Genomic DNA, 16,325 nt, shown 5'->3' with positions numbered 1-16,325 from the left:
CTATTGGGCAGCGGGACGGCTCTGCTCCGCCCCCCTCAGCCTGAGGTGGGGGCTGTGAGCAGCCGGTTGTGCTGCTGTGTCGGTGCGGCCATGGCCGGCAGCGATAACACGGTCACGGGGCAGCCGAGCGGCTCCTGCCTGTGGGGCGGCGGGACGAGCCGCCTGGCCGGGCTGTGCCGACGGGGAGCAGCGCTGCGCGGTGAGCACTGCCAGCAAATGGGAGCCTGGGCTCCATCGGGAGAGGGGCGGTCAGCACGGATAGGGAGGGGATTGTCCCTCTCTACTCTGCTCTTGTGAGGCCCCATCTGTTGTACTGTGTCCAGGTGTGGAGCCTTCAGTACAAAAAAGATATGGAGATTTTGGAAAGGGTCCAGAGGAGGGACAGGAAGATGATCAGGGGGCTGGAGCACCTCCCCTATGAGGACAGGCTGAGGGAGTTGGGTTTGTTCAGCCTGGAGAAGAGAAGGTTGCGGGGTGACCTCATTGCAGCCTTTCAGTACCTGAAGGGAACTTACTCCCAGGAGGGGAGTAAACTCTTGGAAAGGGCTGACAATAGCAGGACACGGGGAAATGGTTTTAAGTTAAAAGAGGGAAGATTTAGGTTGGATGTTAGGGGGAAGTTCTTCACTAGGAGAGTGGTTAGGCCCTGGAACAGGCTGCCCAGGGAGGTTGTGGATGCCCCGTCCTTGGAGGTGTTCAAGACCAGGTTGGACGGGGCCCTGGGCAACCTGATCTAGTAAAGGTGTATGTTTGGTGGCCCTGCCAGGCAGGGGGTTGGAACTACATGATCCTTGAGGTCCCTTCCAACCCGGGTCATTCTGTGATTCTGTGTGTGTGTTCCCGGGCTGTCAGCGGCAGCGATGGGGAACCTTAGGGCCTTTCCTCCATCCCTCCCTCACACTGGTATCAACAGCATAAAGATTAGCTGGCTGTCGGATGAACATGAGCCTGTAGCCTGCCAAGGAGGCCAATGGGAGCTCAATAGGGCGGCCAGCAGGTGACCGTGTGGAAGTGAAGCGTTGGTATTGGTAATGGTTGGACTAGATGATCTTCTAGGTCTTTTCCAACCTTGATAATTCTGTAGTTCTGTAATTTGGTTGCTGATGTGACCTCCCACAGGAGCGTTCATTACACTCAGAACTTCTGGAAATCTCAGTACAATCACTTGCTATTGTGTGACATCAAGTATTGGTGTGGGCTCTGGTATTTCAATGTCACGTCTTGTGTGTAGTTAATTAACTGGCTTCTGACTAACTGCAATTATATTTAATAATAGTTCCAATTTTAACTAGAGATCATTCAAAGCCTTTTAAACTCACGTGACTTAAGCAGAAGAACAGCTTGAATCGTCTGGTTGAGTTATTTGCACCCTGATAGTTTATCTTCTAACCTACAGATGGAGTTTAATTATCCCAATGGTTGTGACTCAAAAATGTTTATTATTGCAATTGTTTCTGTTGTCTTTAGTTTCATCAGTTTTATTTCCTTGTATTTTCTTAAAGTATAGAAGTGTGTATTTTAGGGTGTAATTACTTGACAATCAGAAAACTGATTTTTCATTAATTTCTCCTGTCGTAAACTATTATAAGAACACAGCTGATCTGTTTGTTCTCACAGGGGAGAAATGGAGCTCTTACTGCCTTCATTCACTGGCAGCTCATAATGTTTGTGCCAGCAAAACTGGCAACTCTTGGACTCAAAGGGACTCTTCTGTTTCCATATCTATTGGAAGTTCTTCTTGCTCTTCTGTGCATGCCCAAGCCCTGGAGGAATCCAGCCAGCACTTCCTGACCCGCAATCCCAACCAGGCCATCTTCACTGTGGATGTCACCACAACAGAGGTATTTGCAGCTGTGATTACTAAACTGTAGCACGTGTAACTGATGATATGTTATACTTGTATCTTTAGGCAATTGGAGTGTCGTGACGGTGTTTTATAATTTGCTTAGTAATTTTCTGAAGACTAGCAATGCGTGTATTTTTTTTTATTGCACGTTGTAGTTGGCGAATTTTACATAACCAATTAGAAGCAATTATTTCAGATGGAAAGGGACTGATGAAGAATGCAGCTACAGTGTAGCATAAGGGAAGAAAGGAAAAGCTGAACGTGCTTCAGGCATTTTGTCTAGAAAATAGCAGCCCAGGGGTAATTTTATGGCAGCATGACATCTCCATCTTCCCCGCTTAACATGCTTTTTGCACTGGGAGATGGAGATTTCTCTGTTTCTGTCCTGACAGAGACCAGAGTATAAAACTAAAGGCCAACAGCTGTAAAGAGCTGAGGCACTTATAGCTGGAGCTGACAGTTTGAGATTTCCCATACTAAAGAGACTTGATCTTAACTTCATCTTTAACAGGGGCTTAAGCATGGCAATGATTTATGTGATTGCTGCATGCCTTTAGGAGTGGATAAAACTCTATGGCCTGCCTCAGCTTTGCTTGCAAGCACAACTTTGTAGCTTTGCCTCTGTGGGTATAATTCACAAGGGTGGAGGAGTTAGGTAGTTAAAAGTGAGCAGGAAACCTAAAAGGAAAGCCATATTTCAAACACTCTCCACCAAGAAGACACTTGGGCAATGGATGTCTTAGAATAAGGAGCTGAAGTGAATAGTTTTCCAAGACTTCAGTTTGAAAGGACTGCTGCATTTCCAATGGAAGGAAGTGTCATTATAAGATACTAAAATAACAACCTAAGGAGTTGATCATCTATAAATGAAACTTTGAGCTTTTATTCTTTGTTTCCTTTCTTCTTTTCTAGATTCTAGTGGCTAATGACAAAGCTTGCAAGCTGCTTGGGTGCAGCAGTCAGGAGCTCATTGGTCAAAAGCTGTCCCACTTCGTATCCAAATGCAACCAAGAGACATGGGAAGCTGTGGATGATGAGTATTTAGAAACTGATGAATGTTCACCAATGGTTTCAGGAACAGTGGTATGTGAAATGTTTGAGTAAATATCCCTCGCTGTATATAATATTTGTGGGGTTTAGGGTGGTTTTGGTGTGTTTTTTTTGTCAGTTTGAGTATAATTTCCTGATGTAGTGAACTTAGTGGGCATTCAGTAACTAAGCCATCTGTCAGGCTGTTCTGTTTAAAAGTTTGCAGACATGGGTGTTTAAAGGGTAAAAGATGATTTGAAAGGCACGTGCATGAGCTTTCCAGCTGCTAACAGGTATAGTCATGATGACTTGACCAAATCAGAGCTTCAAGGACATTTGATCTTCTCCCATAAGAAATTAAGCTGCTGCTCTTGCAGCTGAAAGTAAGAACTATATTACTAATGTGGAGTATTTGCTAGCATTGTGGGGCACCTCTGAAATGCTCTTTTCATTGAAAAGAATGTTTTTGATCAACACGTTTATTATGATGATTGAAATTCTTTTGAGTCTTCATGAGGCTGTGAGAGAAGAAACAAAAACAACAACAGGGAATTAATTGCAGTCCTTATCAATTCTATATTAAAGGTGTTTCTCCCAATAGAAACAAATAAGCTGTCAATAAATAAGTTTTTCTAACAGCAAGGGACAGACATCTTACTCTTGTTCAAAGTCTTACAATGTAATCACAGTCTTAGCAAATTTTAACTGCATCTCTAAATCCTGTGAAAAGGTGGATGTTATCAACCATCTCAAAGAGAAGATCCCTGTCTCAGTGTGGCTGAGGCGAATAAGAATCAAGGACAACCAGCGCTGTGTGGTTCTGCTGGAGCCAGTGGAAAGACTTTCAGCTTTTGTTTCCTTCAGGGCTGATGTGAGTGTTTTCCTAATGATCAAATGAGACAGCAGTTTCTGACAGTTTGTGTGCAAATTAAACATGGCTGAGAACTGGTGAGCCCATCATTACTTGTGAACACAAAGTGTGTGCGTAGCACTGCTTGAACTTGGGACTGGATGGGCAGGATCTGTGCCCGTTTTTCCCATGAGTCTCACCTTGACATTCAACAAGTCATAATCCCCCAACCCTCCTCCATGACAGTCTTAGACTTGACTTGTGGTGGTTTGGCAGGTGGTTGATACTGACCACAGGGATACCCTTGTGAGGGGATCTCCTTGCTGAGGGGAAGTTCCATGAGGAATCCTGGCCTTCCCTGCTTGCTTCTGTGACATGCTAATGTCGGAGCATTGCATTATGCCTTGCCTGCTTTTATACTGAGTTAGTTGTATTCCTGAAGGGACAGCAGAATGAGACCTGCTGTTTGATAAGATGCTTGCAGAAACTGTTAAAGGTTTGAGTGGACTGTGACTAAAATGCTGACTTAAAACAATGCTGTATATTTTCTTGTCAAGGGAGGTGTTACATCATGTGACCTTCTTTTTGCCCATCTCCATGGCTACCCGACACTGGAAGAAGTAGTTGGACTCCACATAAAGGACCTGATTCCTGCTGTGCAGATCCCTCTTCTAGGCAAAAAAATCCCAAAGGTATACTATAAGTGCCAACCGCTTTCTTCCCTGTCCTTTCCTTCTGGGTTGCAGGTGCATGTGGTTTCCATCCTTATGTAACAGATAAAAGCCTTTTTAGAGAGAAGCACAAATTCTGTGAAAAGGGCATAATGCTTATTTATGGAGCTGTCAACAGGGTATTTTTGATCTAGGAATGAGTCCAGTCCCCGATCTGTCACTGTACAGTCTATCTCGGTGAAAGATGATGTCTGCAATCCATCAGAAGGCTGGCTTTTAAGAGAACATGCTATCTGAGTCAGCTCCCTGATATTCCTACAAATTCTTAAGCCAATTTCAAACATGTCTGTCTGAGGGGTAAGAATCTAAAGAATATCCAGGTCTTGCAAATGTCATGAAAACAGGCAACTGGATAATTGAAAGAGGCCTTAGTAATGCCTCATTTGCTGAAAAGCTGCAGCATGGACTTTCCTGCTCTTTGCTGTCAGGATATTTATGCTGCAGGAGTTCATCTCAGGCTTCCACATCCTTAGAAAATCAGACTTTGTTCATTTTGATATTCACTGGATCTGTTTGCTTTTATTTTTCTGCTCCTTTTTCCTGTGAACATTGAATTAATTAGGGTTTTTCTGTTTGTTTGTTTTTTTTCCTCTCCCCTCTAATCTAGAACCTGAAGGTTCAGAGAGCTGTAGGTCGATCCAGAGAGGGTAATGTGTTTCCTCTTACTTTAAAACTACAAGTTAGCCTTCTGGAGGAGGACCAAGTGGCATCACAGAACAATGGTGCTCTACAGACAGGAAGAGAAATCTCTTTCCCAGACTATCATTACACTGCTGCAGTTGAAGTTTTCTCTACCATCAGCGGCCTTATTACTGTACACTCAGATGGAACCATCCAGTGCATCAAGGATAGTTTTGCTTTAACACTGTTTGGCTATGAGAAGAAAGAACTCCTGGGAAAGGTAAGATGGTAATATTAATGGTCCACTGATCAAATGAGTGCTGTGTCTGGCAGTGAATCCATTAGAGTTTTAAGGTCATCTTTTGTACTATTTCTGTCTGTCACAAAGCTGCACGCATGTGTTGAGCAAGGGACACGTGGGATGGTACAGAAATTATCCTGCTGTATTTAAATCTTGCCTCATAGAAGAGCTGGCTGGAGCCCAAAGCAATCTGTACAATTACACATTCTCCACCAGTGATGTGGACTGTGTTTGCATGGCTGTCCATGAGAATCAGGTCTACAGTTACTGCTAGCATTTGCCCCAAGTCTGTGAGAGCCTCTTTAGCTTTGTAAGGTTTCATTCTGTGTTTTAGAACATAACGTTCCTGATCCCTGGTTTCTATAACAACATGGAGAGAAGCAATGACTGCTCCTTGCCATTACTCCCTCTTGATGACTCTCTGGGGACAGAAAGTGAGTGCTCCTTTGAAGACATTTATGCCTGCCATACAACTGGTTCTGGTTGCCGTAGCAAAGGTAAAATCAGTAGAGGAGAGAGATTTTTTTTCATATGAAAATAGGAATGTGCTTTGTAGAAGCATTTTACCTGTATGCGCTTCTTAAGCTGGATTTCTGCCATAACCCAAGGTGAACAGAATTGTTATGTAAGGTTTTGCTTCTCTCTCTGTTGCTGAGATGAAACTGAATATCCAAGGCAGAAATTGTTCTGTTAATAGAGAATGCTTTGTATGTACTGAATGTTTCTTTCTCCTCTGTCTTTTTATTTTCTTTTTTTTCCCCCCACCTTAAAAATCTGCAGCAGCATTGGAGCCAATGCACAGCTGGTACTGGAACAAAGAAGAGTTGGTAGCAGTGTGCAGATTCCTAAGTAACTATTTGGTGAAGCCGTGCTTCTAATCTGGAAGTCATTTTTTTTTTTTTTTTTGCTGAGGAGACTATTTTGACACTGAGCCTTTATGAAGAGCTGCGATTGTTCCAGGTTCTAATCCAGGGTTGTTCACTCATTACCTTCTGCAGCAGCGGTACCTGGTTTACTTTCTCTTGTGACTGTTTTTCTCTTTTGACCTCCTGTCACTGAGGAAGGAAGTTCTTACCTTAATCTTTCACTTAGACACGCTTGGACTATTTCTTTTTCATCCTGCAACTTCAGTGAGTTATAAACCTTTTCATTTTGAATGTTTGAATTGGGAAGCATGTGTGTGTTTAGGCCCTTCTTTCTTTTTCTTCTCTAATACCTGTGCAAGGAAGGTGAATTTAGAGCCTTGAAACACGTTGGTTCCTGGATAGGATGATTTCTCAGTCCAAACTTGACTAAAATGCTCGACTGCCTTACCTGAATTGACTCTTCTATACTCAATTCCTTAGGGACCTGTGCAGTTTAAAGTTGTTTTTTTTAAGTCACCATAGCTACTGAAGCATAAAAACAAAAGGCTGTATTGCTATGGTTTTATTTCTTGTCTGTTATGGGTGGCAACTTTTTGTCTGCATCTTTAGGCAACCTGCTGTCAAGAGATGAAGAGCAGAAATTGGAGAGCAGACACAGAGAAGCCAGGCTGCTACATGGTGAGACAAAGCAGAATGGGAGCAGCTTCTTATCTATTCCCTCATCTCCTGAAGTAGCAGCCATACTTTCAACTCGGTAGGCATCTTATGGACCATCATTTCACTTTGAAAACAGCAAGAACTGGAGTGATAACTACAAGCAAAAATCTGAGATTCTGAGAACTGTTTGCAAGTCAGGCTGAGCTTTGCTTACCTCAGATTTTCATTGAGATCTGTATGTTGTACTGATAAAGTTTTGGAATTCAGCCCCTAATGGGTACCAAGTGTTTAATCACAGGCCATCAAAGGTAATTATGCCCTATATTGCTAGATATGAAACAATGGATGGTTATTTCCATCCGTGGTATCAACTAGCTGGTGTTGCACTGAGGCTGGGTTACCTGGAATGGGATCTAAACATTATTTCTTCTGGAGTTTGGTGTAGCTGTCAGGCTGCCCATTAAAGCATGAGACTGTGTTTCTAGAGAGCAGACATCTTTATTGCATTTTTCTAGGTCTTTCCTTTGACAATGTTAGGACTTCTGTGCAAGGCTCTGTCTGTATGATGCACACAGTTTTGCTTAAGAGAAGTTTTAAACCTTCCACATCAACAATTCCAATGCTCAAAAGTCATTTGCTGCCTTTTTAATGTACATTTAATGTAATGATTCAGCACAGTTCTCGCCCCTTTTTAAACAGGTTGATAATCTGTTAGCTTCCTTGTGCTGTCCTTTATGTCTCTATCACAGATGGGTTATGGTTGCTTTACTACATGGGTGGTTTTTCTATTCTGCATCTTTGCTGATATAAATATTTATAAAATACTTTGTGCCTTGAGCTTCAGTGAACCATGGTTAAAATGGCTGGAAGCACCACAGGGATCTTCTGTCCTCAGGACCTGACGTGTGCAGCCATGTGCTGGCTTTTTGTTTTGACCTAAGGAATACATTTGGAAATTAGTCTAGAGAAAGGATTAATCCCCAAGTAAAGATCAAGTGTACCTATCCTAATCTGGTGGAAATGGGATTTGTTATGACAAAGAGCTTCTTTGCCTTTCTCTTTTAAATTAAAACTAATCTTTAAAAAATGGGTCAGGCTTTAAGTAATGGACATACTAATGGAAGAGTGGGTAGGATGTAAGTGACTATTTTATCTATTTGTCATCATGATATCACTAATAACTTGGAATCCTTGCAGTGAAGACAATGTTGTGGCTGATGGGCTGTCAGCCCACTGTGGAGAGCCTTGTGAAACCCAGCCTGACAGAATCAGAGCACTGGAACACTGCGGAGTGATGGAAAATGCAGGATCATGTAATCCTCCAGAAACGCACCCTGCATGGGTATCTCCTCTGTCATCTGCTTCAGAGCAGCTGGATTTAGATCAGAACATAAAGACACCATTAAGAAGTGACCACAGTGCTGCATCTGGTACCTCTGAGACTGGGAATGCCAGCGAGAATGTTTTCTTGCTTAATGAATTACACATTCATCATCAAGACCCAAAAGAATTAAATTGTCAGCAGGTCTCTAGGTTGCCATATGAAATGCTGAAGGATCAGCACTCCACCAGTGCTCAGGGACAATCTTCTTCAGCAAACATTTCTTCTAGCCCAGCAGATGAGCTAGATACTGCATCCAATGGAGTGAGTAAGCCACCTTCTTGTTTTCATTGTAACTCACCTGGAACACCAAAGACAAATGAACCACAACCTGGGACAGCACTAGGCCGTGCACAAGAATTTCAGAGTCATGTGGTTAGAGGACAGTTGACAAAAACTAGCTTCATGTGTGATGGAAAACATTCCAGTCTTGAGCACGCTGTTGCTGAAAGCAGCTTGCTAGAAGATGCACGTTTCGTTGCAAATGGAACAAATAGTATCCATGTCTGCTCAGGAAATACAATGTGTTGCGCTGGTTCTGCTTTGAGAGCTGCCCCAACCTTCAGGACTGTGAAACAAACTGACACTGAGCTGAACTGTATTTGCTCTGATCTCAAGGAACTGGATCTGAACATTGGTGTCTTTTCTAATACAGTGAGCTCAGCTGCAGACAGTATGTTAACTCAGAGTGGTGCTTCTTCAGCGGAGCAGCTGTTAAATGGCGTTGCCATAAGAGGTGGTTCTGGGTGTCTGCCTTCACAAAAGCATTTGGAAAACCCTGAACAATCCTCCAAAGTATTTATTGAGAAGTCTGAAACTCTTACAGAGGCTGTGGGGGATAATGTCAACAGAAACATATTGAAAAGTAAAGGAAATCCTGAAGAAGACTGTCAGTTGCATGGGCAGGAAAGCATGGAAATAAAAGTAACATCTACCCCTGTGAAACAAGAAGGAAGACCAAATCATGCAGCTCCTTTCAGCACAGAGATTCTGGAAGGCAGCTACAGTGGGAGCTGCACTCACAGAGATGGTTCACAATTAAGTAAGTTGCACCTGTCTCTCCTCTTCCCAGAACTCTTACTGGGACACTGTCCTCATCCCACATCTTTGTTGAAGGCAACCAGCTCTGGCTTAGAAGCCTGCAATGAAGAAGGAAGCTGTAGCTTCTAAAAGGATGTCTAGTATTTGAGTCTGTGTGGAGAGCTCTGGTGAATAGCAGGTGATTGCTGTGAGACTCAGACTGACTGAACTGTCAGAAATATTCTTAAACACTGATAACTGATTTTGAACAGAAAATCTAAATTCCTTTGGAAATATACATATGTGTGTATGTGTATATATATATATATAATGAAGTGTGCTTCATTTACTCATTCAGCAGCACTTAGTGCTTGTATAAAAACTGGAATTTTAATGTCATTTGGAATAACAATAAGAAATGAACAATCCCAATTGGACACTGATGAAAATTTCTGCCAAAGAGTGGAATGGGATGCTGTGGAGGTAACCCCCTACATATCTCTAAATAGCTGTGCTTTTGTCCTTGGTGATTCCTTCCTAAGCAGGTGTTCTCCCAAAAGTAACAAAGAAAATGGAGAAATTCAATTTAAGAATTCAGAATTTCATCCTAAGCTTCTTTGATTCTAACTTTTGATACCACCATTTTAACCTCCTTGTTTCTATAGGCATATTCTTTGAAGTAAAACGCGTGGAGCTGCAGGACCCTGCTGTGCTTTTCTGTGTCTGGGTAGTGAAAGACCTGCAGATCCAGAAAGAAGCAGTGGCGAAGACTCAGCTTTTGCTTTCCAGTCTAGCAAGCTCGACCCAGTCTGATCTAGATCTTTCCACACAGAGTCTCGGAGAAGTAAGAAACCTGGCCATTTCATGACACTGAGCTGAAGCTAAAGTTGAGAAGTTCAAATATCATTAGGGCAGGATGGATGTATTGCTTTTTCCTGGTTTTCCTCTTTCTATATATTAAAAAAAATCCATTAGTCCTATGAAAACAACATGTTATTTACAACATTTCTGGCTGTGTGTGTTTGGCTTAGCGTAGTTATCTTTCCAGCCTGATGAGTAGCAGCACCTGATGTTAAATTTATTCTCAGGCTGGTTTAAGTACACCTACAATCGATGTTTACATCAGCGTGGTGAGATTAGTTTTAAAATCAATGTGATCCTGCAGTTACAGGTAGGAAGGCCCATGGTGTTTCTTTGCTATAGATTTTATTGAGGTATTAAGAGGACGTGCCTTGAATTTGTTCTCTCCTGATATCTGTTAAGAGAGAAATCCATGGAACTAAACAGATGCCTTATCAGAAAGCCTGGTAAACACGGGTAATTAAGTATCTTTTATATAGATACATAGTTTATGTAGAGGTTACTGAGGCAAATACAAATCGCCAAATACATAGAGCTTGAAGCAGTACCTTTTATTTCTTTCCATTTAAATGTGTTGTTTCCTATCAGTATTTACTTTGGTAAATGTTACTTTGTGCCTTGCTCAGATCATCTTCTTGCTAATGTTCTTTGTTTTTTTATCTGTACCCAGGCCATCAAATCATCTTCACTCTCTGAGAATTCCCAAAGAGCTGAAGAGCTTGGAAGATTAAGGGCTTGTGAGGGAGAGTATGCCAAATATTATGACACTCTCAGCCTCGTTGGCAGAGGATCTTTTGGCTTTGTCTGGACTGCCAGGAGCAAGAAAAATCATCAGGAGGTTAAACGTTTCCTTTAAATATTGAAATGTAATTATTTAGGATGTAAATGGAAAGGTTAGTGTCCACATAATGTCAGAGCAACGCTTTCAGAAGCTGCTGTTTGATAGTTCAGGACTTCACTTTCTTTTGAATGCAAATATGAGATCACTAACCTTGTGAAGGCAGGACTGAAAAGTGTTCACATTATATCAATGTTAACAATGATGCATGTTACCCAAGGCAGCAGGTGCAGAGTGAGACTGGCCGTGTAGCCCTTTTAACTCCTTGAAAGAGCTTTACTTCAGGCTTAACAGGGTTACAAGTTCTAATCTGACCTTACTGAAGAGAATGACAAGCTCCAAAGTTTAGCATGTTGCAGCTCAAGCATGTGGTTTCTTTATTGTGCAATAAGCATGTTGAAGTTATGGGGTCCTCTATAAGCAGAAGTATTTTGGGTGCTGAGAAGCAAAGCAAGCTGTAATGTTTCTCTGTGTGAATGTAAGTGCTTGTTTTCTTCTCTTTGCCCAAGCTCACCCCTGCTGTGAATGATAAGAGAGCTGGCCTCTAAGAGCCTTCGGAATTCAATTTTATTAGTAGTCAACTGGCGTCTCAGACTAAATTAGTTTAAAGACATTTATAGGTGCCATAAGCAAAGCATACTGGCTTACTTCTGTCCTTGAAGTTAAATGATTCACTAACATTTTTCTTGGAAGTTAACATACCAAACACTTAAAGTTTTGCTCTTGCAAACAATACTGAAATGCCGTTTTCTGTGCAGGCTGTTGTGAAGTTCATCTGGAAGGAGAGGGTGCTTGAGGACTGCTGGGTAGATGATCCTGATGTGGGGAGAGTGACTCAAGAAATAGCAATCCTGTTGAAGCTGCAGCACCCCAATATCATTAAGGTACAGTAACTCAGAGTAAATGCAGTTTGAACTGTATCAGATAGTTCCTTTAACTGCTTAAGGCCTTATGTTCCTCTTCAGGAAATCAGGGATGTCTTGATTTCTGTTGTTAGGTTTCTCATTAAGAGAATTCCTCTGATTTTTCTAGTTCTACCCTCTTTTCAATGAACATTTTATACTCAGTGAAATGGGACTTATAAATGAGTTACGATGCACTTTGCTTAAATCTCCAGAGGGAAGTTATTGTTTCTTTAACTCAAATCATAATTACAAAGGGAATTAGAGGGTGAAGCGCACACAAATAACAAACTGTTTTTTATTAGGTGCTGGATGTGTTTGAAAATGAACGCTTCTTCCAGCTGGTGATGGAGAAGCACGGATCTGGTCTGGATCTCTTTACATTCATTGATAATCAGCCTGATTTGGATGAGCCATTAGCAAGCTATCTATTCAGACAGGTGAGAGCTGGGAATATACAGTTGCTACATTCAGGGAAGAGATGGTTAAGGTAAGAACCAGGATCCTATTTATCTCAAAAGCAGTAGTGGCTAAATCACAGTCGTGCTCTATACCTACTGAGCTTTTCTAAGTTATTCTGCAGGGTAGATTGCCAGCTGACAGAAATGTTACTCGCTCAGAAACCTGCCACAAATTTGCCTTTATGGGACCTTGCTTCCTATGAGGGTTTCCTACAGAGTAGAGCTGTCATCTCCTGGTCCTTTCTGTAGCAACACACCCCCAACCTATGGGGTATCCATTAGCGTGGCAATTGCATCTCTGTGTCAGGAGAACACTGCTCACAAGTTGCCAGTGCAGAATAACTCAAAGGAGCTCACTGTTGAACAGGAGCCTGCCTGAGAGCTGAGTTGTGCCTTATTTATTGTGTAGCTCCTAACCTAAGAGCAGTCATCAGGCTCTTGTGTTTTGGAGCAAATGTCCTGCTCCAAAGTATGCAGGAATTACTGTGCACATGGTAAGCCACTGCAGTGCCCGCCATCCCCTCACATGGGATGCTGATGGAAGACAGTGGTTTAGTACTGCACTTTGTGTGTCTACTGTGCAGCGTGTTCTCACAAATTGCACTGTTTCCTTTAGGCTTCTGATTGCTGAGCCCCATTCCTGTACCACTCCTGAGTTTATAGGGGTGCTTTGTTACCTTGGACCTGCACACTATTGCTTTGCTGAAGGAGCTTTCTATTATGAATAGAAGCTTTATTCTCTCAACCCTCTGCTTTTGTCATTCAGATATGTTGTGGTATGGATCAAGATTGTCTTGATCACACAAGGTGATGTAATTCTGATGCTGTTCTTAATTATAGCACTGTTGCATGAATCGTGCAGCAAGAAGAATGGAGTTTAAGAGTAAGGATATTATTTATACTAAACTTCACTCCTGAGTGCTTTGTCATCCTGCAGTATTAAAGGCATCCAGTGTTATTCTTTCAGTGAAATGAAAGGACCAGCCAAACAGAGCTGGGATAAAAATAAAGTAACCAGCGGGACTGTAACAATAAGCTCTGATGTTTCTAACCAAAGCACTGTGTGATTATAGCATGCCATCTTCCTGCACATCTGTGTGAGGAAAGCAAGCTTTTCTAAGTCTCTCTCCCAAGAGCATTTCAACACCCACTGCAGCAGTGCTGACAGGCATCCCGGACTTTGTGTATGCTTACCAAAATGAGGATCTGTGCCTTTATACGGTGTCAAAGCAACCTAAGATGTGGCTGTGGTAGCTCTGATGCCATTTACATCACTTGGAAGGACATCTGTATGAATTAACACATCGCTCTCTCTTCCTCTTTCAGCTTGTGTCAGCTGTTGGGTACCTCCACTGTAGAAACATCCTTCACAGAGATATCAAGGATGAGAACATTGTCATTGCTGAAGATTTCACAATTAAACTAGTGGACTTTGGTTCTGCTGCCTACCTGCAACCTGGCAGACTGTTCTACACCTTCTGCGGGACAATTGAATACTGCTCACCAGAAGTGCTGTCTGGCAAACCGTATGTCACCCTATGAAAAGCCCTTTTGTTGTAAATCACACCCCCACACAAACCCAACCCTGTGTGTTCAGGGCTGGATGGAAGCAGGCAGGGCGCTTTGTCCTTGGAGCTCTGCTGGAGCATCTAATCACAGAAAACCAAAGTGAGACTTAGGGCACTACAGTGACACAAATTATTTGCAGAGGCTGAAATGCACGTTAAGTTGATTTTTATTAAGCCTGTCGATGAGTTTATGTATGTTATACGTTAGTTTACATCAACATCTTTCCTGCGACAGAGCTGAGTTCACAAACAAGCCTACAGTCGTCATTTCCAGCCTGGATGAGTTGTGCTGTGACTTGGTGTCCTTCCCTCGTCTCTCATAGTATGCACGTCAGCTTCCTAATTCTCCATACCCACCTCTCAACTAAAAGCTGCTCTTTTGGAGAGCTTGTATCAAGTTTTGTTTAAATATTTATCAGTTTCAGGTTATGGTTACATTCCTTAGCACACAATTATGTTGTTGCATTTGGAACTCATGCAAGCTTGTGTATCTCTGTGTAGGTACCGCGGCCCTGAGCTGGAGATGTGGTCACTTGGTGTCACCCTTTATACCCTCGTATTTGGAGAGAATCCCTTCTGTGAGCTGGAAGAGGCCATGGCAGCTGTCCTGAATTTTCCTCGCCTTGTGTCCAAAGGTGACTTTTCTCCCATTTAAAGGAAAATACGAACAGAGAAAAAAAGGGGAAAACAGTTCCAAATGTCCTACGCAATGATTTAAAATGCTGTTTTCTGAAGCAGAGAAATTCTGCTCTGCAGTTCTCTATGCCTGCAATTCAGCTACTTACTGCCTGTCTTATTAGTTTCAAATTCCAGTCCTCCCACTTACAAAGATGATTCAATCTATTGTTTTGTCAGAATTCAGTGAGGTTTATGCTTGAGAAAAGCAGAACAAGGCCTGCTGGGAAGGCTGACTATAGGACATAATGTTCAGTCAATAGAGGCACTTGTCTAACTCTAATGCAAGATTTATCTCACTTGAACCAACTGTCAAGTGACAGTGTGTCACTCTGGGGATGTTTGATGATCATCTCTTAGGATATGATTTCTTAATGAATTGTATAGCTTGACATCATAGGAAAAACTCATTGCCCTGCTTTGAGCTATAGGAAACCAGGTGTGCTGGGCTCCAAAGCAGTTTGTTAGGGCTGCCTCTGTGGCATTTGTTTCTCTGTCCTCGGGGTCAGAACTGCTCTCTGTTCTTTCTTACAACCTGGAAATCCCATCATCCCAGGAGCTGAGCACACGTAAGTGCTTGTGAATAGAGCTGCAATAGAACAGGATGGTACAAGAGATTAGCAGGGAGGATTTGTAATTGAGATCTGCGTTCTTTTGAATATTAATCATATCTTGCATTCCCAGCATGCCTAAAATCCAGGCTGAGCTGTTTGTCTCTTCCCAGATCTCATGAATCTGATGGTGGGGCTGCTGCACCCCGCTCCGGAGCAGCGCACAACTCTAGAGATGCTGGTGGAGGATCCTTGGCTGAAGCAGCCTGTGAATCTGGGTGATTACAGCTGGGAAGAGGTGTACGTCTCTGCTGGGGCAGGTGAGATGTTCTGAAGGCTTTTTCTCCCCCACCATGGGGAGGGTTTATAAGACAAGGTTTGCCTGTGGTTAGCAACGTGCTTTTACCCAAAGGCAATCTTCTGATAACCACGTGTGCTTTGAACTTGACCCATTGACCAGTGGGACCTACGGTTCATCCCTCGCTGTTGATCTTTCTTTCTAGACAGCAATGGATTGAGCAATGGTTCACACAGAGCCAGCCCCTCAGCTCCCGGTGTGTGCAGTGAGCCGTGCCTGAGCGCTCCCAGCTGTGTGTGCACACATCCCCCCTGGGAAGGAGCTGCAGCCGTCAGGGGTCAGGGCTGGAGCCTGGGCAGTCGCTGCAGCCGCTCCCTGCAGCAGCCCCTGCCAGTGCAGCGCTGACTGCCTGTCTCCTTGCTTAGCCCCTGGTGTGCAGCTCTCACCCTGGTCCCTTTTGTTCCTCCCGTATGCAAACCCTGGTTACTCAGTAGTGTAAGTTGTGACCCTTTTATACACTGCAGCCCAGGGTCTGCCCCTTGCTTGTGGCTCACAGCAGCTGTGTCAAAGCTGTGTCCAGCTGACAGGGTTGTAATTATTCTTACCTAGAATGGGTTTTAAAGCCGGGAGAGATTTGGGTTGGGGTTTTATTTTGTCTTCTTCTATTGTTTATAGCTCAGAATATATTTGTATTGGCTGATTTTACTTTTATATGTAGTTTTACTCTTTCAGATAAAAAAAAAAAGAAGAATAACCACGTGTACGGTCCTGTTGGTTAACTGCGCCCTGGATGTGGCTGTGTGCAGCCTGTGCTGTTAGTGCAGGGTCACCAACACAGCAGCGGGTTGGAACTGATGGTCCCCTCCCCC

At 43.0% G+C, this 16,325-nt stretch overlaps 1 protein-coding gene across 6 annotated transcripts; it reads left to right on the top strand.

The window, feature by feature from the left end:
- The first annotated feature begins 37 nt into the window (after positions 1-37).
- On the top strand, positions 38-16,308 carry PASK (PAS domain containing serine/threonine kinase). Of its 6 annotated transcripts, none has more exons than XM_085512774.1 (17): positions 38-199; positions 1,618-1,841; positions 2,759-2,929; positions 3,606-3,746; positions 4,283-4,417; positions 5,064-5,357; positions 5,713-5,875; positions 6,854-6,998; positions 8,099-9,324; positions 9,968-10,146; positions 10,834-11,001; positions 11,760-11,885; positions 12,209-12,343; positions 13,691-13,890; positions 14,434-14,567; positions 15,332-15,478; positions 16,175-16,308. In XM_085512774.1, the coding sequence occupies exons 1-17, from the start codon at positions 91-93 to the stop codon at positions 16,273-16,275; spliced, it is 3,798 nt and encodes a 1,265-aa protein (XP_085368900.1). In that variant the 5' UTR covers positions 38-90; the 3' UTR covers positions 16,276-16,308. The 6 variants fall into 6 exon arrangements, with proteins under 6 accessions (XP_085368900.1, XP_015726547.3, XP_015726546.3 ...); XM_015871061.3 differs by having other exon boundaries at positions 5,713-5,812; positions 15,662-16,210; XM_015871060.3 differs by having other exon boundaries at positions 15,662-16,210.
- Positions 16,309-16,325: the final 17 nt, after the last annotated feature.

The sequence above is a fragment of the Coturnix japonica genome, chromosome 12 (assembly GCF_054131305.1).
Source record: "Coturnix japonica strain WE chromosome 12, WE-NBRP24, whole genome shotgun sequence".
Lineage (NCBI taxonomy): Eukaryota > Metazoa > Chordata > Aves > Galliformes > Phasianidae > Coturnix > Coturnix japonica.
This window is presented reverse-complemented; position numbering and strand designations above follow the sequence as displayed.

Excerpts from the sequence above, each read along its gene's own strand:
- PASK (XM_015871060.3), top strand. The coding sequence starts at position 91 with ATGGCCGGCAGCGATAACACGGTCACGGGGCAGCCGAGCGGCTCCTGC. Across the intron at positions 10,147-10,833 it reads CCACACAGAGTCTCGGAGAA|GCCATCAAATCATCTTCACT; the intron begins GTAAGAAACCTG and ends ATCTGTACCCAG. Across the intron at positions 11,886-12,208 it reads AGCACCCCAATATCATTAAG|GTGCTGGATGTGTTTGAAAA; the intron begins GTACAGTAACTC and ends GTTTTTTATTAG.